The sequence below is a fragment of the Apium graveolens genome, chromosome 4 (assembly GCF_009905375.1).
Source record: "Apium graveolens cultivar Ventura chromosome 4, ASM990537v1, whole genome shotgun sequence".
Classification (NCBI taxonomy): Eukaryota; Viridiplantae; Streptophyta; class Magnoliopsida; order Apiales; family Apiaceae; genus Apium; species Apium graveolens.
Genome location: NC_133650.1, coordinates 82,903,684 through 82,929,055, shown reverse-complemented (window position 1 = coordinate 82,929,055; position 25,372 = coordinate 82,903,684). Strand labels below are relative to the sequence as shown.

The 25,372-nt window shown below is 37.0% G+C and overlaps 1 protein-coding gene across 1 annotated transcript; it reads left to right on the top strand.

Annotated features, from left to right (window-relative positions):
- The first annotated feature begins 6,598 nt into the window (after positions 1 to 6,598).
- LOC141718686 (uncharacterized) lies at positions 6,599 to 7,132 on the top strand. The gene has a single exon (XM_074521067.1). The coding sequence runs from the start codon at positions 6,599 to 6,601 to the stop codon at positions 7,130 to 7,132; it is 534 nt and encodes a 177-aa protein (XP_074377168.1).
- Positions 7,133 to 25,372: the final 18,240 nt, after the last annotated feature.

Here is a 25,372-nt window from a genome sequence, read left to right as displayed (position 1 = left end):
ACATTAATTAAAATAAATATCCTGACTTAAACAACATTTAATTGAATATTATCATAATCCTGATACAGTCAGGCGTCAGGATCTGCAGCTTAAGCAAATCTTGATCAGTATTTATTCCAACAAATCAGAGTTAGAAATTCCTGATCAGCAAATATTGATTTCCCTGTTATACAGATTCAATATTCAGATTAAAATAATATAATAAGTCAGTAGATATTTTAATTAAACAAGCAGTGAAATTCCTCTTCCAGGTCACCTCACGTACGCGATACGCCGAGACGTTCACCCAAATCACCCTTCGACCCGACCCGAGGCGAGGCGGCGGCGGCGCGTGGGTGTATGCGCACGCGAGGCACACAATAACGTCATGCACACCACATGCCTTAGTAGTTGGTATACTACTCTTGCACATGGTACTATATAAAGCATTATACCCCTCTTTACTTAATCAATGTGGGACAAAACCCACAAACCCATTTCAAGTTACTAACTTCACCTCAATTTCTATATGGATTACACTAATAAAATGACTTAGATCCAAACGTTAAAGTTTAAGTCCTCATTACAAGGAACAACCTCCAACAATTAGTTTTAGAAACTTTCATCAAGAACATGTCTAAAATAAGTCTCAAACTTTCCATTTTCTAACAATCCCCCACAAATCCATACAGAAATGCATATCAGATTTTATCACGGCTTGCTTTTCAGAGTCGGTATCCTTCTAGGTTCGAACCCTCCTAAGTCCCTTACTTCGATGGCTACCGGATATAGATAGAATATTCCACCTTGAATCTCTATCTGTTTGGTGTAACCACACTCCATAGACGATGACAAGTTAAAAGGCTATGGTGCAGATCTACGACTTTGAGACGTTATGATCGTGTCTCGATCATGTTCGTCGAATGCTTCAAGGAATAACCATTTCCTCTAACTGCGACCTCACAATTGCATTCGCTTAGTTGGGCATCTCCAAAGATGTATTGCCAATATCTCGTCTTACGACTTGACCCCACTCAGAGTTTACAAATCCTGACACAGTATTTGGTCCATCTGTATTTATTAAATTCTGATCCAAAACTGTTTCCATCGGAGTTTATTAAAACTTTTGCTACTAGCATTTCAAGTACCTCTTAAGGTTTCTAGGGGATAGACTCAGATAAATAAGTATCTAAATGTATATGGCAGAGGTACTACCAATTCATCCTTACAACTTGTTACTACCACATTGAATAAACTTCGAGGGATCTCCTCTCCGGTGTATTGGGTTCCCGCTGTTGATGAATTATGATGGTTACCAGTCTCATCCCCAACCTCGACTTAAGGACTACAGCATGCTCAAGCCCCTTAGTCAGCAGATCAGCTATATATTCTTGAGTTCCTATGAACTCTATAGCAATACTCTTATCAGACACAAGACCCCTTATAGACTTTAGTCTAACTTGGATGTGTCTCTTTGTCTTAACATTATACTTCACACTTTTAATTTTACCGATAGTTGCGCGGTTATCACAATTAACAGAAATGGCAGGAAGCGGCTTGCTTACTTCAGGTAACATTGACATGAGTCCATGTAACCATTCAGCCTATGTCCCCGTGGCATCAAGTGCACACAACTCAGCCTCAAAAGTAGACCGAGTAATCAAAGTCTGTCTAGAAGACTTCCAGGACACTGCTCCACCCGCAAAGGTAAACACATATCCAGTCACTCCATTGGAACCAGATTTTTTAGCTATCCAACTTGCATCGCTGTTGTTAGTATTTGTGCCCTAAAGACAAACACTATTATGTTTTGTTTATGACATTTGAATTATTAATATTTATGTTCTATCGATTATTCTTTTAAATAATTTATTAAGTCTTAATTTACTGCGATATAAATATTAGATTAATAAATGTCCTTGGAATATGATATGAATTCTATATCTCTAAGTACGTGACTTAGAAATGAGATTATGTGAATAGTATCGATATTCCCAAATATCCCTAGTCGAGTATTATTATTAAGGGACAATAATAATACATTAAGACTAGTGTGTTTGTTTACTGATGATCACTTCTCATTGATCATAGTATAGTGATACTAAAGTTGAAAACACAGGCAGATGTAAATATACATGGTGCTGGATAGACCCAATGTGAGATTCTACATGTCATAAGCCATAACCAACCTCGTTTATTTATTGCACTTTACATATATATGCACATATGATGAATGTATGTGTAGAGTAGTTTATAAAGATGCATGCTTAATTAGATTAAGGATATATGTATTAGATACAACACACATGCCATGATTGCTAAACAAGATAAAATCTGTAACGATTCAATATTTTAAAATGAACAAACAATTATGAGATTCTCATGTTTATGAAACACGGAATAAAATACAAATTTTATTTGTTTCTGACATGGGGCGATTTTGTCAAAAGCGAGTTCATTGAACTTGTAAGGTTGTGGGTTTTAAGCGAGACCGTTGTGACTCCCTCACTACCTGGAAATCAAACCATTGACGAATATTGATTTGAAGTATTTCATTCAAGAAAAAATTGGGAATCTCTTTATGATGGGATCGTGATCATTTTAATATTAACAAAACCCTAAAGTTCATATTAAGTTGTTTAGATGCCTTCCAATATGTCCAACGCATTAACCCATAGATCGATAAGGTGTGGGTTTGCCAGAGCGAAGTACTCCCATCTATCGTGGAAGATGTGTTGAAGTATATCGATACTTTCTGACTATTGGGTTTGACTTAACTAAGTTACCACAATAGGATTGTGAACTTGGAGGCATGGAGTTTGGCGAGATTTATTAGATAAATATGAACAAATATTGTTCCACCGAACTATCCAAGAGTTAAATACTTGATATAATTGACAAATATTGTCTACCTTATTGAATCATGTTTTAGGAGTAAACCCAAAGCTGAAATAAAACATTGTGAAATTTAAATCTTGGCTCACTAGAAAAGATATAGGAGATATTCTTTCCGAATTAATAGTTAAGGCTGTTGATTTGATAAAATTAATGGAAGATATATATTATGAATATATATGAATAATCACTTGAACATAATTTAATGATCATCGGTAAACTGATTCATTTTATGCATTTTAATATTGTAGATATCAAATGGTAAATAACTCAAACAACTTCTTTGTGCGATCAGTCCTTGAGAAGGACAAGCTGACATGAACAAACTTCCTTGATTGGCAAAGGAACTTGAGGATAGTCCTGGAGCGAAAGCTCCATGTCCTTGATGTTCCTTGCCCTGGACCTCTTCCTGAAGGTGCAACGCGTGTTCAACAGGCTGTTTATCTGAAGCATATAGATTATGATTTATGACATGGATGTCACATGTTTGATGCTAGAGACTATGAGTCCTGAGCTTCAGAAACAACATGAGCATATGGATGCTTACATCATGATACAAGAAAAGCTTTGTATGCATGCAAATAGGGTGATCGTGATCCGATTGGACCGCATGTTCTGAAGATGATTGGATATATGGAGTACCTTGCCACTCTGGGTTCCGCGATTGGTCCGGAAGCCCATATAGATCTAATCTTACAATCTTTGAACAACAACTATGCTCAGTTTTTAATGAATTACAACATGAATGAGATAGACAAGACACCTACCGAATTGTTGGCTATGTTAAAAAATGATGAGACCAACATTCAGAAGAAGACGTCCCCTGCTCCCATAATGATGATGAATAAAGGGAGTGTTAAAGGGAAAGGTAAATGGAAAGGCAAGAAGAGGATGGGATCCAAATATATTGTTGCTCCTAAAAATGCTCTCAAACAGGCTTTGAAGCCTGGAGGTGGTGTTGCAAAAGGTGATACTTGTCACTCCTGCAAAAAAATCGGGTCATTGGAAGAGAAACCGTCATGCTTATTTGGAGGATATGAAGAATAAGAAGTCTGTTGGCGCTTCTGATTCAGGTATTTATGTTATAGAAGTTAATTTATCTACTTCTACTTCATGGGTATTAGATACCGGATGTGGTTCTCACATTTGTATAAATTGTGGGGAAGTAGGACATTGGCAAAGGGAGAAGTCGACCTACATGTTGGCAATGGAGCAAAGGTTGCTGCTTTAGCTGTAGGGACTTATCATTTATCGTTGCCCACTGGGCTTATTTTAGAACTAGATAATTATTTTTACGTGCCTGCGATTTGCAGGAACATTATTTCGGTTTCTTGTTTGGACAAGAAAGGTTTTTCATTTTTGATTCAGAACAATAGTTGTTCCTTTTCGATAAATAATGTTACCTACGGGGTTACACATTTGTTTAATGGTTTATATGTTCTTGATCTTGATACTCCTGTCTATAATGTAAATAGTAATGATAATAAATGTATTAAGACGATAGACTCAAATCAAACATACATCTGGCATTGTCGTTTAGGTCACATAAATGAGAAACGCATTTTCAAGTTACATCAAGATGGCTACTTGGATAAGTTTGATTTTGAATCACACGAAGAATGCAAATCTTGTCTAGCTGGAAAAATGCCTAAAGCTCCTTTTACCGTACAAGGTAAAAGGGCCACTGAATGATTAGGACTTATACATAGTGATGTATGTGGTCCAATACGTACGATGGCGAGAGGTGGATTTTACTACTTCATTACATTTACGGATGATTTCAGTAGATATGGATATGTGTACCTTTTGAAGAACAAATCCGATTCTTTTGAAAAGTTCAAAGAATACAAGGTCGAAGTGGAAAAGAAAACCGGGGAAAGTATTAAAGTTCTACGACCATATCGTGGAGGAGAATACTTAAGCCTCTAGTTTAAAGGTTTCTTGTAGGAGTGTGATATCGTATCATAACTTACTCCTCCTAGAACGCCTCAATAGAACGGAGTTTCTGAGAGGAGAAATTGTACCTTGTTGAACATGGTACGATCGGTGATGAGTCTAGCAGATCTTCCAATAAGTTTCTGGGGTTACACTCGAGAAACGGCTGAATATACACTAAACCGAGTTCCAACTAAATTGGTTCAAAGACTCTATATGAGATATGGACTGAGAAACATCATAGCATGTCATTTATGTAAGTATGGGGATGTGAAGCATTTGTGAAACGCCTGGTCTCTAAAAAGCTAGGACCAAAATCTAATAAATATTTTTTTTTGGGATATCCTGAGGAAACAAAAGGGTATAGCTTCTATAATCCTACTGAGAACAAAGTGTTTGTTGCTCGGACCGCTATATTTTTTGAAAGAGAGTTACTTTCCAAGAAAAATAGTGGGAGGACTATAGATCTTGATGAAGATCGAGATGTACAAAATAATATTGAACCAGAGTTGGAAAGTGATCAAGATGTAAATCAAGATGTTCCTGCTCCGGAAACATAGGTTGTCCGTAGATCTAGTAGGGCTCGTCATGAGCCAGAGAGATATTATGGATTTCTCTTGACTCAAGATGATGATGTGATGCTCATAGACAAAGATGAGCCTCTTACCTACCAAGAAGCTATGAACAGTCCAGAATCTGAGAGATAGCTAGAGGCCATGAAATCCGAGATGGAATCCATGTATCAAAATAAAGTATGGACTTTAGTTGATCCACCTGAAGGGGTAAAACCTATAGGGTGCCAAGTGGGTTTTCAAGAGGAAAACTGACATGGATGGTAAAGTACAGACCTATAAGGCGTGACTAGTGGCAAAAGGTTTCAAACAAATATATGGTATAGACTGTGATGAGACTTTTTTACCAGTTGTTATGGTCAAGTCCATCAGGATTTTGCTAGCAATAGCCGCTTACTACGACAATGACATTTGGAAAATGAATGTCAAAACCGCTTTATTAAATGGGAGCCTTGAAGAGGATATTTACATGATACAACCTAGGGGTTTTATCGATCCAAAGTTTGCTAAGATGGTTTGTAAGTTGCTTCGATCTATTTATGGATTGAAGCAAGCCTATCGTCATTTTGATGAAACGGTCAAAGAGTTTGGGTTTATTCAAAATGAAGATGAACCATGTGTTTACAAGAAGCTTAGTGGGAGCCATGTGGCATTCCTAGTACTATATGTAGATCACATATTACTAATAGCATATGCACCCACAAAGTCCATTGATTCATCAATTCATGGATTCAATTGATGGAGTTGATTACTATTCACGGTAAATCAACTATTTTTGTTGATTTTTATGCACCCATGAAACTCCATCAATTCATCGATTACTATTCATCAAATAAATAATTTAAATTTTTATCATAAATTTAAGTCCATCTCCATTATTTAATGGCCCCACAAATAATATCCAATAATAGTTTGTTATCTAATTTTATATTTTTGATAAGGTTGTGGATAAATTAAAATTTTTTATAAGATTTTCGTTGAATCACGTAATGACACGTGTCTTGATCTAAATTTATAGATAGAAAAATTGTCCATAAATAATACCATGATCTTCTGAGTATAGTATCTCAAAATTATTATAATTTGTTGTCAAAATCAATGCATTGAAAAGATTGTTGAAGCAGAGGCAACAACACAGTCAAGAAGAAGCAGAGGCAACAACACAGTCAAGAAGAGTCTGAAATCATGATAAAGTTATCACAGGAGATAGCCCAACGATGGTGTTTCACGTCAATGGCAAAAGATACAATAATGTTTATTATCTTGCTGAAGGGATTTATCCTAGGTATTCAACATTTGTAAAAACCATATCAAATCCTGCCACTCAAGCACATAAATTATTTGCTAAGAAACAGGAAGCATATCACAAAGATGTAGAGAGGTGTTTTGGTATCTTGCAATCTCGATGGGAAATTCTTCATCACGGTGCTCGAATGCATAAGCGTTACATACTTAGAAGTATAATGATGACTTGCATCATATTGCATAACATGATAGTTGAGGATGAATTTGTTGAAGATGAATTTGTGGAGTCAGTAGAAGAAGATCTAATGAATTCATTAGCATCACGGGTTTATGACGGGCCGGTAGATTGTAATGGAGTTAGAATTCCTTTTGCACCAGTACAAAGAGATGGAAGAAATCAACAAGCATTTTGGGATCGTATTGAAAACTTGGAATCAGCTTATATCCATATAATGCTCCAAAATGATTTGGTAGAGCACAATTGGGCTCTGGAAGCTAATGAATAGTTATGGATGTCAAATTATTATCTCTTCCAATGTACCACTTAATAATTTGAAAGCAAGAACCACAATTTGAATAAATTTCTTTTATTGAATTAAAAAGCATTGAACATAATTAAATTAAAAAGCATAATACATAGTTGGATGAAAAAACAAAGTACATAGTTGAATGAAAAATATAGATAAATCTAATCATAATAATCATCATCAAAGTGAGGAACGTAAGCACCGTCACTAGTAGTCTCATTCACTTGTTCTATGATCTCAGCTTTCTTTCTTTTAAACCACTTCTTCGTATTCAGAGTCATTTGGCTAGTATCCATTGTCATGATCTTTGTTTGCTCCCTTAATTCTTCAATAGCAATTCCTTTTTCCAATCTTGCTTCTTTTCGTTCTTCTAGAGCATCAAGTCTTGCCTGTCTCGCTTTCTTTCATTTTTCAAGTTCTAATATCTCCCTCGACATTTGAAGGGTTTCCTCGTCTCTTTTGATGTTGGCCTCCACAAGCTCTTTTTGGTTACATTGCATATTATTGAAAATTGCTATAGATATCTCATCTTTTTTAGTCATACCTTGTTTTCCTTTCTTTTTGGCTTACTTTGATGCTTTCACGCCCATGGGTCTAACCGGACTAGAAGGATCTTCAGTTTCTCGATTAGACTCCGGAGTCGTGAAACCTTCTTCATCAACGAAATCATCACTATTCAGATTAATTGGTGATTCCATTTTTGTTGGAAAGTTTCGTTGAAACGGAGGAGAAGTGGTGGGAACGTCTACATATTGTGGATGTGTTGCAACTACTTCATAACAATCCCATTTATCAAATGTTTTATTCATGTCCTTGAAATATAATCCTTGAGCTTGAGTTATCTAAATAAAATGATAAATTATGCATATTAAGTTATCATACGAATAATATATAACATATCAAAATAAAAAATAAAAAATCTTACCTCATCCACCAAATTGGTTCCGCTTGCACTATGTCTACTAGCTTGATTCTTGGCACAATGCCATTTTTTAGTGCTCTCTTCAATGGTGTCCAATGTGAATCAAGAGAAACTTTTGAACGAGGTTCGGCATGAGGATTTTCGGGAGTGCCACACCAATTTTTTGCATAATCGTCATGAATTCGCCCCCATAAATTATTCTTGTTTGAATATCGACCGGTGATCGGATCAACGGATTGTCGAGCCCACGAAACACATAATTGTAATTTTTCGGAAGGAAGCCAATTATTACCCATTATAAATTTATCTATATATTTAGAAAATAAAATATGAGATTGAGAAGTTAATAATGTGGGTACTATAAAATTTTATGTAAGAAATGAACCCAAAAGAAATCAGTATTTATAAAGAGAAATGTGACCGTTTATTACATAACCGTTACTGATATATAGCTGTTGTATAGACGTTGTGAAAACTATTGGCCAATTCAGTGTACAAATTATGTGGGCCCGTCAATTACTGCCCGTCAACCACTCCGTCAATTATTAAAGTTTTGGTTGATGAATCAATGCTTCTTTGAAAATTGATGGCTTCGAAATAGCAGCGCTGCATGTGCTTCTCTGCCTGATCCATCAGAAAACCTGCCGAATGAACTAAAAAAAGGAGTGCGGTGCATATGCTCTAATAGGGAATGACATACCATCTCAACAGGCTGTTAAGACTTGGTTGGGAAATAGTTTCTCGATGAAGGACTTAGGTGATGCTACCTATATATTAGGGATCAAGATCTATAGAGATAGATCAAGGAGATTAATCGGCCAAAGTCAGAGTACATACATTGACAAGATATTGCATCGTTTTAGGATGCAAGAGGCAAAAAGAGGATATGTCCCAATGTCTCATGGGATAGTGATCTCAAAAGATAACTCCCCTAAATCATTAGATGATAAGGGCCGTATGAAAAAAGTTTCATATACTTCAGCAATTGGATATATAATGTATGCGATGATATGTACTCGTCCTGATGTTTCGTATGCCTTGAGCATGACGAGCAGATACCGGTCTAATCCAGGTGAGGGTCACTGGACAGCTGTCAAGTATATTCTTAAGTACTTAAAGAGGACTAAAGATTCATTTTTGGTGTATGAAGGAGATGAGAAGCTAGTTGTAAATACACTGATGCTAGCTTCCAGAAAGATAGAGATGATTCAGTATCTCAGTTAGGTTTTATATTTTGCCTTGATGGAGGTGCTGTAAGCTGGAAGAGTTCAAAGCAAGAGACAGTAGCTCATACAAATTCAAATTTAATTCAAATTCGGATTTAAATCTAAAAGAAAATTTGAATTATTTATTATTAATTAAGTTGGACTTAATTAATAGGATAAATGAATTTCAAATTTATATATTATTAGATTCGAAATTCAGTTGTTATTTAATAATTGAGTTAAACTTAATTATTAAATAAATAAAATTTCAGATTTTAATAAACTCTAACTTGGATTATGTTACGACCGTCATTTTATGTAATATTATTTGTGAATTTGGTATAATATTAAGTCAAATGAAAATATATTCAATGATTGTACGTTTGTGTGAGTGAAAATTTCTGCATTATAAATTTGCTTTGGGTAGTATATGATTTTTCAAAGCAAGAGTTTATTTAATTTCTTTATTTTTGATTTATAAGGAATATTCTAAGCTTTGGAAAAATCTTCTTTTAAAAGGCATTTTGTTCACAAATTTTGAAAATGATTTTATAAAGTCTCTAAAAATACAAGTTAATTTATGGTATAAATTTTATAATTTTTGAACTTGTATTTTATTTTATAAAAATAAATCATTATAAATTTTAGTTGTCATATTTATCAAATTACATGAATAACCTTGCATGCAAACTCTCTTCTATTTAATCAAAGGGCAAAGAAGACATTCTCAACCCCACTAACTCACATTTTGCTAACCAATTTACCCCTTTACCCTTGCATGCAAATCTACCTAACTATATTGGAGGGTTACTCTTGTAAAATCTCAAACCCACTCACATTATAGTCAAATCAATGCATAAAAATAAGTCCAAGAAGTGATCATCACCTCACTTCACCCCACCACTTCACTCTCTTCTCCCTCCCTCCTCCCTCACCTCTCGGTTTTTCCCCTCCCCTCTCGGCAACCACCAAAACCGAGCCCCATCCCCTTCTTTCTTCAACTCTCACTCGAACAATTATCTTATATCCAAGTAATTTTACTCCCTATATGTTATTCTTATATATATTTCAAAAGTTTAGAGTGAAAAACCTATGTTTTGACCTTGCATGGTGATGTTTTTGTTAAGCTCAAAGTGAACCTCCTTGATTCTTGTGAATCTACGGCTTTCACCATGAGATATAGTATCATAGGGTCAAGAATGGCTAGACATAAGAGTGTTACACTTATGAAATGTTGTTCTTACCCTAATCCATTTGGCCATGACTTGATAGGAGCCGAATGGATGGTGTTTTGTTGCCTTGTTATATTTTTGTGTATTTTGTGATGATAACGTGAATTTTATAGTAAAAGCTTGATAAAACCCTTTTGCATGCTAGTTGATCATTTAGTTGTAATCCATGTTAGGCTTGCATGTTGAATTATGATAAAAATTTATTTGGAAATCATGTTGCTTTGGCTTGAAAGATCCGAAAGCATGCATGCATGTAAATCACTTTTGATTTTTTTTGGAAGTTTTGATCATTTAGATTCATGTTGTTAGTGAGCCTTAATTTCAGTAGGAATAATGTATTAATATTGATTTATACTTCTTATTGCATGGTAATAATTCGTGGTTATCTATTATAAAAAAAATATATATCTTGTTGCTTCAAGAGCATAAAGGTTTGTGATTTGTAAAGAGTAGTCTCTTTTGTTTTGCCATAGTTGCACCTTAGGTAAGGATGATCTCACCAAGGTTATTTTGAGAAAAAGGGAGTTAGTTCAGTAGAATACCATGTATAAGTCTTTGTTTAAGTTTTGAGTTGTTGTTAGATAGGTTTGTCAAGTCAAAGCCTTGGAAAAATGAGAGTTATAGTTTCTGCAGAAAAATCAGTTTAGTACCCTGAGGTTTAGAGTGAGTTTTGACCATGTCATTGATGTGCACTTTGAGGCCCAAGCTACCAGAAGTTAGTATGGGGAGTATATAATAGGTTTTAGGAGTTGGTTGGAGGTTTGCATGTCATTTGGTTAGGTGCACAAGTAGAATAACAAAATCTGTCCAGCAGGGGACAGTTTTGTTGCAACTTAGAAATAGGGAGATTTGGCCATGTCATGGGTAGGCCCTCATTAGGCCCAATTGGGCCTTAGTTAGAGGGTATGTCAGAGAAGTTTTTCCAACCATAGTTCATAGGATATGAGCTAGAACCATGTGTCACAAGATAATTCAAGTCAGGGCATTTTCTGCCCAGAAAAACAGGGGAACCTTGGACTTTTAGCTTAGGCCCAAGAAGGCCCAAGCCAGGCCTTTGAGCCACATCAAGCTTGTGAGATGCCCTTAGGTCAGGAGAGTCTTGTGTAAAAATTTTGAAGAAAAACTTGTAGTTTAAGAGTGTCTAATGCACTCAAGAAACCTTAGTTACCATTCTGAAATTTGCACCAGTGAGCACTTTCACTTATCACATAGCTTTAGAACACTTAGAAGTGAGTATTAGGTCGACCACCATAGTTGTAAGATAGTATAAGGTCAGTAGAGCAAAAGGCACAAGTGAGGGTCAATAGGTTTTGGATAATTTAGGAAAGGCACATTGAGTTAGGAAGCCCAAATTTGAAGACTTTGTTTAGTTAGCGACCAAGTGACTTAAGTGGTGAGTCGAGATCATCCAAGCCTAGTGTGGCATTATGGTGTATATGATGTTATTTGGTATTAATATACGATATGTGATTATGTGGCTACGTGTGTACATTTGAAAATATAATGGTGGATATGAATTAAGTGCGTATAGGCCTAAGTGCCATCCATGTTTAATTTCGGGTTGTAAATAGGTTAAGATGGTAAGAATATATTATAATGAGGATTATTATTATTTATGTAGGATCTCGAGACGAGGGAAAACTTGCCATAAAAGTCGAGTGAAGCTCCAGTTGTTGCTCCTACCAGTCAGACCAGACCAGTCTATCTCAAGGCAAGTGATTCAACTTGACCTTCGTATTTACTGTAAACAGTTCATATATATATCGATGCAATTATCCTGAGTCATTTTGATATATTTAAATCAAGCGTATCTTTTGTTTATCTTTGAGTTACATAGAGATGCCATGAACCCTCGAGTACGTATTGCAAGTAGTTCAAAAGTCTTTCATGATAGTTTAATGCCATGATAAAATAGAGATTTGTTATAATACTTTATTGATCCTTTTGATTATCATGCTATTGATCCCTGAGAAATCTTGATATTGCACCCTGATGCTTTGATTCAACTCTTGAAATAACCTCGATACAAACTTTATCTTGATACCTAAAAGCCAATCATTTCTTAAATTCATTCATGATTGTTTGATAACCCTATCCTTACCCTAAAGCTTGATACCCTGTTATATCTTGAGCTGATGATCACTTTCTTTATATTTTAACACCTCTATCCTATTGGAACCAGTGATGCTTATCTTCTTGATGTTCTAATACCTATACCTTGTCTACAACCATTGCTTTAAGCCTAGTTTGGCATTACTCTTTCATATTATCCAATAGCCTTGCTCAATTTCCTTGTCAAAGTTCTTGTTTATGGAAATCTCTCAATTACCCTAATATAGTAAAGTCTAGTGGATCATGGCCCTGAGATTTAGTGTCATATTTCCAGTGTTTCAAGTTGATCTATAATCCCTTGATAAAAATGATTACAGTCGAAAGAGATTTTGTCATAAATCGGCATCAGTTTTTAAAATGATTAAAATGTGGATTTTTCTGTCCCAAAGGGGGATAAATGTTTTCTTTGAATGGTGGATCTGGACTGAGACGCGAGTCCTTTCCACACTTATATTAGGCTTAAAAGTTGCCTAGGGATTCCCAATAATGTTTTAGAACCCAGCGAGGTTCGGGATTACTTCGCGGCTGATCACCGGCTGTAATCCGTAGCGTCATAAAATGATTTTGATTAAGAATGATTTTAAAATTGTTTTGATGCAAGCAAAATGATGCCAACTCACATAAGTTTTATCGCTCGTTATCATTGATTATGTCTTTCCATTGTCATTCCTAAAGGTATATCTCGATTTATGTTTTGCATTGTACTGTTAGCACTTGTTGAGCTTTTGGCTCACTTCTTGCTTTACCCTGATATTACAGCTAGCAGCTATGGTTAGATTCAAGCAGACTGCCCGTAAGACCTGTGATGCTGATGCTTATGTTCGAGCTCAGGTAGAATAAGTAATAATAGCTGTGAGGATTCGGTATTTGTAATCAGATGTAATAGCTGGTAGTGATGGGCTGTTCTAAACCCTAAACTGTAAGATCTTGGATTTATTGTGTATCCTTCATTAAAATGATGTAATAGCTATATTTATTTCGCTATTTAAGTTGGGGGTGTGACAGGTTTTGGTAACAGAGCTACGGTTTAGAGTCCCTGGACAGCCCAAATTGGTTATAGGATTTGTGTGTAGGTTATAGATATTATGCGAGAGAGTAGGTTAAGTAAATTATTATTAATACTCCTCTTATTGGTTGTCAGCAAAGGGCGCATTCCTCATCATCCTCTGGGTCGGACGACACTATTGCTTTCTCCGTGTATGCTGAGTTGAGGCGCGAGTTCGACATGCTTCAGGGCAAGTACGACCGACTGATATACCGACTGAAGAACGTGTATCCGGACAGCCGAAACTACGAAGGGAAGCCCAAGGAGCAGATGATTGCGAGACTTGAGACCTTGGTTCAGTACGTCAACACTAAGCTTGAGGAGATGCCAGCACACCGGGACCGTACCAGCCAGTATGTCATTCAGATGGTGGCGGATGAGCTCCAGAGCATTGTGAAGACGCTTCGAGAGGAAAAGACTACCAAGCCCCATTCAGATGGAGTGGAGCCTTAGTTCTTTCCATTTACCTTTCATGTTGTTGTACTATCAGACTCTATGGAATCCCCAGTTGTTTCCGTCTTTCCTTTAAATAAGCCTGTTATTCCTAGAATCAGACTATGTCCCAATCCTATGTACTGTGACCTTTAAAAATTTCAATAATTATGTGCTATTGTTCCATTTGCTCTCAACTGTTATTTTATGTTTTTATCATCATATCTGCTTAATTTGGAAACTTGACCCCATATGTCAATGAGAATGCCATGCGATACCCTCGAATCATTTTATCATTCATATCTGTTATGACACAACTCTTATTTCAGGATCATGCCTCCCAAAAAGAAGAACCCACAACCACCTTCACCACAGACCCAAACATTCTTCGACTACTGAAAACCTTGCAACAGCAAACCAATGCTATAGCTCAACAACAACTAACTCTTCAACAACGAATTGAAAACCAAGATAACCGTGAGCCACACCAACCACCTGAACCACCAGTACCACCTAGAAAAATTGTCACTTTCAAAGCTTTTCAGAATGTGAATCCACCTGTATTTCATGATACCACTGATCCAGTGATAGAAAACACATGGATCAAGGAGATGGAAAGGGCTTTTGAGTTGGTACAGTTAGGAGACGATCAGAAGACGCTGTATGCCACTTACTTCTTGAAGGGAGAAGTCATCTATTGGTGGGAATCAGTAAAAGCTATGGAAGTCACTCAGCAGGTTTCTTGGGAGAGATTTAAGAAGTTATTTCTGGACAAGTATTACCCTAAGTACATGCAGAATCAGATGGAGCTAAAATTTCTTGAGTTAAAGCAAGGGAACATGACTGTACTGGAATATGAGAAGAAGTTCACTGAGTTGTCAAGGTTTGTGACAAAGTATACTAGCACTGAGGAAGAAAAAGCAAAGAAATTTCAGCAAGGATTGGAGCCTTGGATCAGAGATAGGGTGGCTATGTTTGAGCTTGAAACTTATGCGGGAGTAGTACAGAAAGCTGCTCTGATTGAGAATAATGGGATGCAGTCAAGGAAAGAGAGGGATAACAAGAAGAGGAAGGTTCCATTTTATGGAGAAAAGTCTGAAGCTGGAAGTTCGCAAGATCGGAATGTAAAGAGGATTGGTTTTCAGAAGGGCGGAAATTTTCAAAGGAAGGGAAATTTGGGCAAAAGGCAAGAATCAAAAGGGAACAATCAGGCAAGCCAAGGGCAAGTTGGAGAAAACAGGTTCCAGAGGCCAGAATGCAAGCACTGTGGAAGAAGGCACCCCGGAGTATGCAATAAGCTGAGTATGACCTGTTATAGGTGCAATCAGAAGGGACATTTGGCAAACGAGTGCAAGATGCCGAAGCCAGGAGTTACATGTTACAAGTGTGGGAAGACTGGACACATGGCTAGGGAGTGTAAGGCAACAGGACCAGTCAGAGCTCTGATGAACGTGGCAAGTACCAGTGCAAGCATGCCAGCTGAGGTATTGGCATTACCTCCACCACCCGCACCAACCCCGCAGGCAACGGCAAGGACATTTGATCTAAAGATGAAAGATGCTGTTCAGAATTCTGAGATGATAGCAGGTACACTTTTATTCAATAATGTCAAAGCTAAAGTATTGATTGATTCAGGAGCAACAAGATCTTTCATATCAGAATTTTTTGTTGATAAGCTCCAATGTGATAAAACGGTTATGAGTGAGGTAGTAAATGTGGTAATTGCAAACCAAGAGAAGATTCCTGTGAATCAATTTTGTCCAAAATGTGAGATTGATATTTCGGGATATAAGTTCTCAGCCGACTTGATACTCTTCAAGCTGGGAGAGTTTGATATAATTTTAGGAATGGATTGGTTAGGAGAGAATAGCGCTCAGATAAATTGTAAGACCAAGAGAGTGTATTTAAAGACGAAGAGTGGAGAGAAGGTAGTATTTAAGGGGCAGAGGCAAGAGCAACTATTTCTTACAATTATTCAGGCTAAGAAGTTACTTAGAAAAGGTTGTGAGTCATTCCTAGCATATGTAGTGGATTCAGAGAGAGGCAGCCCCAGCATGGAAGATATTCCTGTAGTTAATGAGTTCCCCGATGTGTTTCCTGACGAACTACCAGGCTTACCACCAGATCGACAAATTGAGTTCGAGATCAACCTTGCTCCAGGCACGGAACCAGTTTCAAAGGCTCCGTATAGGATGGCACCAGCAGAAATGAAAGAGTTGGCGAGCCAGCTACAAGAATTATTGGATAAGGGAGTGATACGACCAAGTACGTCGCCATGGGGAGCACCTGTTCTCTTTGTGAAGAAGAAAGATAGGAGTATGCGTCTATGCATAGATTACCGGGAGTTGAATAAAGTAACGATCAAGAACCGCTACCCGCTACCAAGGATAGATGACCTTTTTGATCAGTTAAAGGGAGCAAAATGCTTTTCGAAGATTGATTTGAGATCGGGATACCATCAATTAAAGATCAAGGGAGAAGATATTCCCAAGACCGCATTTAGGACCAGATATGGGCATTATGAATTCCTAGTAATGCCGTTTGGATTGACCAACGCTCCGGCCACATTTATGGATCTGATGAATCGAGTATTTAAGAAGTATTTGGATAAATTTGTCGTGGTATTTATTGATGACATCCTTATTTATTCTAAGTCGGAAGAAGAACATAAGCAGCACCTCTGGATAGCATTGGAGATACTCCGACAAGAGAAGTTGTATGCCAAGTTTACCAAATATGAGTTTTGGTTAAAGGAAGTTCAATTTTTGGGGCATGTTATTGGAAATAAGGGAGTTAAAGTGGATCCGGCGAAGATTGAGGCAGTTATGAGTTGGGAGAGGCCAAAGACTCCTACGGAAGTGTGAAGTTTTCTAGGATTGGCCGGATACTATAGAAGATTCGTCAAGGATTTCTCGAAGATCGCCACGCCATTGACCAAGTTAACCAGAAAGAATCAAAAGTTTGAATGGAGTGCAGAATGTGAAAATAGCTTTCAAGAGTTAAAACAGAAGTTGGTAACAGCTCCGGTGTTGGTACTTCCAGATGATCAAGGGAATTTTGTAATATTCAGCGACGCTTCACATAAGGGTTTGGGTTGTGTGTTGATGCAACACAGTAAGGTAATAGCATATGCGTCAAGACAGTTGAAGCCGCACGAGTTAAAGTATCCGACGCATGACTTGGAACTAGCCGCCATAGTGTTCGCACTCAAGATTTGGAAACACTATCTCTATGGAGAGAAGTGTGAAATCTACACGGATCACAAGAGTTTAAAGTATATTTTTACTCAGAAAGAGCTCAATATGAGGCAGAGGAGATGGCTGGAATTGATCAAGGACTATGACTGTTCGATAAATTACCATCCTGGAAAGGCGAACGTAGTGGCCGATGCGCTGAGTCGGAAGGAGAGATTGAATATGATGATAACATCAAAAGAGTTATCTGAAGAAATCGGAAAATTGGAATTGGAACTTTGTGCTTATGGGAAAGTCAAAGAAGTTTGTCGTGCAATGACCTTTCAGCCAACACTAATGGAAAAGATAAAGAAGTGTCAAGAGGAAGTAATGGAAAAAGAGAAAAATTAGTTATCTGGAGAAGAGATTAATACTAAAAGGGATGAGCAAGGAATACTAAGGTTTTCATCCAGAATATGGATTCCTCATGTACCTGAATTAAAGAATAAGATCCTCCGTGAAGCCCACCATTCGAAATTTTCAATCCACCCGGGAAGCACCAAGATGTATCAAGACTTAAAGAAGAACTTTTGGTGGCCAAATATGAAGCGAGACGTGGCAGAATGGGTTGCGAAGTGCTATACTTGTCAGAAAGTAAAGGCAGAACATCAACGACCAAGCGGATTAATTCAGCCCCTGAAGATTCCAGAATGGAAATGGGAAAATATCGCTATGGACTTTATAGTAGGACTACCGCGAACAAAATCCGGACATGACGCAATATGGGTTATAATTGATCGTCTTACGAAGTCGGCGCATTTCCTTCCAATAAATGAGAAGTCGTCACTGGACAAGTTGGTTCATTTGTATGTGCACGAAATCGTATTAAGGCATGGAGTACCCGTATCAATAGTTTCAGACAGAGATCCCCGATTTAACTCGAGATTCTGGAAGCAATTCCAGGAATGTCTTGGCACGAAGTTGAATATGAGCACGGCGTATCACCCGCAGACTGATGGTCAGAGCGAAAGGACGATTCAAACAATCGAAGACATGTTGCGCAGTTGTGCAATCGATTTTGCAGGAAGTTGGGACGACCACCTGCCATTGATTGAATTCTCATATAACAACAGCTATCATTCCAGTATCGGCATACCACCATATGAAGCTTTGTACGGGCGAAAATGTAGATCACCAACAAGTTGGGATGAAGTAGGAGAAGGAAGAATTCTCGGCTCAGAATTGGTACAACAGTTACATGACTCAGTCAAGTTAATTCAGAAAAGGTTGCTTGCTGCTCAAGATAGACAGAGGAAGTATGCGGATCCAGCGCGTAAGGATGTTCAATTCCAAATTGGCAAAGTTGTGTTGCTAAAGGTGTCACCAAGGAAAGGGTTGATGAGATATGGCAAGAAAGGAAAGTTAGCACCTAGAGACATAGGTCCTTTTGAGATTTTGAGTCAAGTAGGAAAGGTGGCCTACGAGTTGGCCTTACCACCTCAATATCGGCATGTGCATAATGTGTTCCATGTGTCGTTACTTAAGAAATATAATCCTGACACTAGCCATGTGATAGAATATGAACCCGTAGAAATTCAGGTAGACCTGTCATTTGTGGAGCAACCGGTTAAAATACTCGACTGGCAAGTAAAGAGTCTTAGAAATAAGTCAGTAAAGTTAGTAAAAGTACTTTGGAGGAACCCTAAGGTCGAAGAGTCGACTTGGGAGTTAGAGTCTGATATGCGTTCCCGGTATCCTCATCTGTTCTCTTAGATTCTGGGGACAGAATCCCTTAAGGGGGAGAGGATGTTACGACCGGCATTTTATGTAATATTATTTGTGAATTTGGTATAATATTAAGTCAAATGAAAATATATTCAATGATTGTACGTTTGTGTGAGTGAAAATTTCTGCATTATAAATTTGCTTTGGGTAGTATATGATTTTTCAAAGCAAGAGTTTATTTAATTTCTTTATTTTTGATTTATAAGGAATATTCTAAGCTTTGGAAAAATCTTCTTTTAAAAGGCATTTTGTTCACAAATTTTGAAAATGATTTTATAAAGTCTCTAAAAATACAAGTTAATTTATGGTATAAATTTTATAATTTTTGAACTTGTATTTTATTTTATAAAAATAAATCATTATAAATTTTAGTTGTCATATTTATCAAATTACATGAATAACCTTGCATGCAAACTCTCTTCTATTTAATCAAAGGGCAAAGAAGACATTCTCAACCCCACTAACTCACATTTTGCTAACCAATTTACCCCTTTACCCTTGCATGCAAATCTACCTAACTATATTGGAGGGTTACTCTTGTAAAATCTCAAACCCACTCACATTATAGTCAAATCAATGCATAAAAACAAGTCCAAGAAGTGATCATCACCTCACTTCACCCCACCACTTCACTCTCTTCTCCCTCCCTCCTCCCTCACCTCTCGGTTTTTCCCCTCCCCTCTCGGCAACCACCAAAACCGAGCCCCATCCCCTTCTTTCTTCAACTCTCACTCAAACAATTATCTTATATCCAAGTAATTTTACTCCCTATATGTTATTCTTATATATATTTCAAAAGTTTAGAGTGAAAAACCTATGTTTTGACCTTGCATGGTGATGTTTTTGTTAAGCTCAAAGTGAACCTCCTTGATTCTTGTGAATCTAAGGCTTTCACCATGAGATATAGTATCATAGGGTCAAGAATGGCTAGACATAAGAGTGTTACACTTATGAAATGTTGTTCTTACCCTAATCCATTTGGCCATGACTTGATAAGAGCCGAATGGATGGTGTTTTGTTGCCTTGTTACATTTTTGTGTATTTTGTGATGATAACGTGAATTTTATAGTAAAAGCTTGATAAAACCCTTTTGCATGCTAGTTGATCATTTAGTTGTAATCCATGTTAGGCTTGCATGTTGAATTATGATAAAAATTTATTTGGAAATCATGTTGCTTTGGCTTGAAAGATCCGAAAGCATGCATGCATGTAAATCACTTTTGATTTTTTTTGGAAGTTTTGATCATTTAGATTCATGTTGTTAGTGAGCCTTAATTTCAGTAGGAATAATGTATTAATATTGATTTATACTTCTTATTGCATGGTAATAATTCGTGGTTATCTATTATAAAAAAAATATATATCTTGTTGCTTCAAGAGCATAAAGGTTTGTGATTTGTAAAGAGTAGTCTCTTTTGTTTTGCCATAGTTGCACCTTAGGTAAGGATGATCTCACCAAGGTTATTTTGAGAAAAAGGGAGTTAGTTCAGTAGAATACCATGTATAAGTCTTTGTTTAAGTTTTGAGTTGTTGTTAGATAGGTTTGTCAAGTCAAAGCCTTGGAAAAATGAGAGTTATAGTTTCTGCAGAAAAATCAGTTTAGTACCCTGAGGTTTAGAGTGAGTTTTGACCATGTCATTGATGTGCACTTTGAGGCCCAAGCTACCAGAAGTTAGTATGGGGAGTATATAATAGGTTTTAGGAGTTGGTTGGAGGTTTGCATGTCATTTGGTTAGGTGCACAAGTAGAATAATAAAATCTGTCCAGCAGGGGACAGTTTTGTTGCAACTTAGAAATAGGGAGATTTGGCCATGTCATGGGTAGGCCCTCATTAGGCCCAATTGGGCCTTAGTTAGAGGGTATGTCAGAGAAGTTTTTCCAACCATAGTTCATAGGATATGAGCTAGAACCATGTGTCACAAGATAATTCAAGTCAGGGCATTTTCTGCCCAGAAAAACAGGGGAACCTTGGACTTTTAGCTTAGGCCCAAGAAGGCCCAAGCCAGGCCTTTGAGCCACATCAAGCTTGTGAGATTCCCTTAGGTCAGGAGAGTCTTGTGTAAAAATTTTGAAGAAAAACTTGTAGTTTAAGAGTGTCTAATGCACTCAAGAAACCTTAGTTACCATTCTGAAATTTGCACCAGTGAGCACTTTCACTTATCACATAGCTTTAGAACACTTAGAAGTGAGTATTAGGTCGACCACCATAGTTGTAAGATAGTATAAGGTCAGTAGAGCAAAAGGCATAAGTGAGGGTCAATAGGTTTTGGATAATTTAGGAAAGGCACATTGAGTTAGGAAGCCCAAATTTGAAGACTTTGTTTAGTTAGCGACCAAGTGACTTAAGTGGTGAGTCGAGATCATCCAAGCCTAGTGTGGCATTATGGTGTATATGATGTTATTTGGTATTAATATACGATATGTGATTATGTGGCTACGTGTGTACATTTGAAAATATAATGGTGGATATGAATTAAGTGCGTATAGGCCTAAGTGCCATCCATGTTTAATTTCGGGTTGTAAATAGGTTAAGATGGTAAGAATATATTATAATGAGGATTATTATTATTTATGTAGGATCTCGAGACGAGGGAAAACTTGCCATAAAAGTCGAGTGAAGCTCCAGTTGTTGCTCCTACCAGTCAGACCAGACCAGTCTATCTCAAGGCAAGTGATTCAACTTGACCTTCGTATTTACTATAAACAGTTCATATATATATCGATGCAATTATCCTGAGTCATTTTGATATATTTAAATCAAGCGTATCTTTTGTTTATCTTTGAGTTACATAGAGATGCCATGAACCCTCGAGTACGTATTGCAAGTAGTTCAAAAGTCTTTCATGATAGTTTAATGCCATGATAAAATAGAGATTTGTTATAATACTTTATTGATCCTTTTGATTATCATGCTATTGATCCCTGAGAAATCTTGATATTGCACCCTGATGCTTTAATTCAACTCTTGAAATAACCTCGATAGAAACTTTATCTTGATACCTAAAAGCCAATCATTTCTTAAATTCATTCATGATTGTTTGATAACCCTATCCTTACCCTAAAGCTTGATACCCTGTTATATCTTGAGCTGATGATCACTTTCTTTATATTTTAACACCTCTATCCTATTGGAACCAGTGATGCTTATCTTCTTGATGTTCTAATACCTATACCTTGTCTACAACCATTGCTTTAAGCCTAGTTTGGCATTACTCTTTCATATTATCCAATAGCCTTGCTCAATTTCCTTGTCAAAGTTCTTGTTTATGGAAATCTCTCAATTACCCTAATATAGTAAAGTCTAGTGGATCATGGCCCTGAGATTTAGTGTCATATTTCCAGTATTTCAAGTTGATCTATAATCCCTTGATAAAAATGATTACAGTCGAAAGAGATTTTGTCATAAATCGGCATCAGTTTTTAAAATGATTAAAATGTGGATTTTTCAGTCCCAAAGGGGGATAAATGTTTTCTTTGAATGGTGGATCTGGACTGAGACGCGAGTCCTTTCCATACTTATATTAGGCTTAAAAGTTGCCTAGGGATTCCCAATAATGTTTTAGAACCCAGCGAGGTTCGGGATTACTTCGCGGCTGATCACCGGCTGTAATCCGTAGCGTCATAAAATGATTTTTATTAAGAATGATTTTAAAATTGTTTTGATGCAAGCAAAATGATGCCAACTCACATAAGTTTTATCGCTCGTTATCATTGATTATGTCTTTCCATTGTCATTCCTAAAGGTATATCTCGATTTATGTTTTGCGTTGTACTGTTAGCACTTGTTGAGCTTTTGGCTCACTTCTTGCTTTACCCTGATATTACAGCTAGCAGCTATGGTTAGATTCAAGCAGACTGCCCGTAAGACCTGTGATGCTGATGCTTATGTTCGAGCTCAGGTAGAATAAGTAATAATAGCTGTGAGGATTCGGTATTTGTAATCAGATGTAATAGCTGGTAGTGATGGGCTGTTCCAAACCCTAAACTGTAAGATCTTGGATTGGTTGTGTATCCTTCATTAAAATGATGTAATAGCTATATTTATTTCACTATTTAAGTTGGGGGTGTGACAGATTAGGGTTAGGACTGTTTTTTGCCTCTCTATATAAACATCTTTAAGGCTAAAATTAGGGTTACATTTTTATTAGATAAAAAACATAAAACCCTAGCAGCTAAATTTGAGAGAGAGCGGGGGGAACGGGTCTGTTCTTGGTGCTAGTACACGCCTCCTCCATACCAGCTTTCGTGTGGATACCTCTACGACGGAGATCGTTAAGGCGGGATACGTGGTGTTCAGTTAAAGCTAAGATCTCCTTTTGACAACCATAATCGTAAAGCTCTTTAAGGTAAACATCTCATCCATGAATTAAATATTATTTTTCGCATGGATCCTGTGGCGGGTTTCAGTTTATTCTTTTTTTATGGTTTTATTTATTATTTTCACTACGTTTTATGCCTTGAAAACCAACAATTGTACCTTTCGAGTACCCCCAGAAATCTCCGGTAATGCAAGCCAAGGGAAATAGTTCCCTTGAGATATCTAAGAACTCTATCCAGTGCCTCCCAATGAGTCTTGTTTGGACAACTTGTATATCTAGCTAACTTAAACACAAAATATGAAATATCTTGTCTAGTCAAGATATTGTAAACTCCCAATAATCTGAGAATACCTTAACTGAGACACAGGAACTCCTGAACTATTCTTGACTATGGTAACTTTTGAATCATATGGTGTACTAGCAATTCTACAATTTGAATAACTGTACTTCTCAAGTATACTTCTCTATATAATGAGACAGTGATAAAGTTATTTCATTAGTTGACTGAGTCAACTTGATCCCAAGAATCACACTAGCCTCACCCATATCCTTCATTTCAAAGTGCCTCTTCAAGAATCTCTTGGTCTCATTAATAATCTCAATATTGGTTCCAAGCAACAAAATATCATCTACATACAAGCACACAATCAGACAATCATTACCTTTAACCTTCTAGTAGACACACATATCACTTTCATTAACTAAAAACTCGAAGTCTAAAATAGTTTCATCAAACTTTTTATGTCAGTCTATAGGTGCTTGTTAATGGCCATAGATGAACTTGACTAGTCTACATACTTTCTTCTCATTACCAGAAGCAACAAATCCCCCAGGATGATCCATATAAATCTCTTCTTAAAGGTCACCATGAAGAAAAGTTATCTTTACATCCATTTGATAGATGATAAGACAATGTGCGGAAGCCAATGCAATAAGCATTCTGATTGTTGTCATTCAGGCAACAGGAGAGTATGTATCAAAATAGTCAATGCCTTCTATTTGCCTAAAGCCCTTAGCCACGAGCCTAGCCTTGTACTTATCTATTGAGCCATCAGGGTTTAGCTTCCTCTTGAAGATCCATTTATATCCAATAGTAGAACACCCAGGATGGAGATAAACTAACTCCCATATTACGTTAGAAACAATTGAGTCAATTTCACTCTTCACAGCGCCTTTTCAATGCCTTGACTCCGAAGAATCCATGGCTTGACCGAAAGTTAAAGGCTCATCCTCGATATTGTAAGTGATAAAATCACTTCCAAAGTCCTTGACTACCTTTGCACGCTTACTCCTTCTAGGTTCCTCCACTTCATTAGAGTAGAGCTACTACCGAGATCCATCCCCATATTTGTCATCTTTTCCACATGATCAGAAATAGAACTCGATGTGCGAGTGTGATCATCCTCAGAATTACCCAAAGGTATACTAGTCTTCATATTGAATACTTCCTCAAAGAAAGTTACATCACGAAACTCAACTATCGTATTCACCACAATACCATCTATGTCATATTTTAAAACTACATACAAAGATAACTCAAACTTGTCTTACGCTTTCTCCATAATTCATAAGGTGTATTGTCCATATATTTTAGAGGGACTCTGTTCAGAATATGGCAGGCCGTATTCAGAGGCTCTCCCCACATGTACTTAAGCAACCCATAATTAATCAGCATACTGTTAATCATGTCTTTAAAAGTTCTGTTCTTTCGCTCTGCCACCCCATTAGACTCAGGTGTTTATGGTGGAGTGAACTTATGAACTATACCATTGCTTGCGCAAAATTCATTAAACAAGGTACTCGTATACTCACCACCTCTATTAGATCTCAAACGTTTAAGTACTTTGCCATTTTGTGTTTCAGCTTCATTTTTATACATAATGAATTTATCTAGTGCTTCATCCTTATGTTTAAGCAAATAAACATAACAATATCTACTACAATCATCTATAAAAGTAATGAAATATCTAAAGTGATCCTTAGTCAACACACCA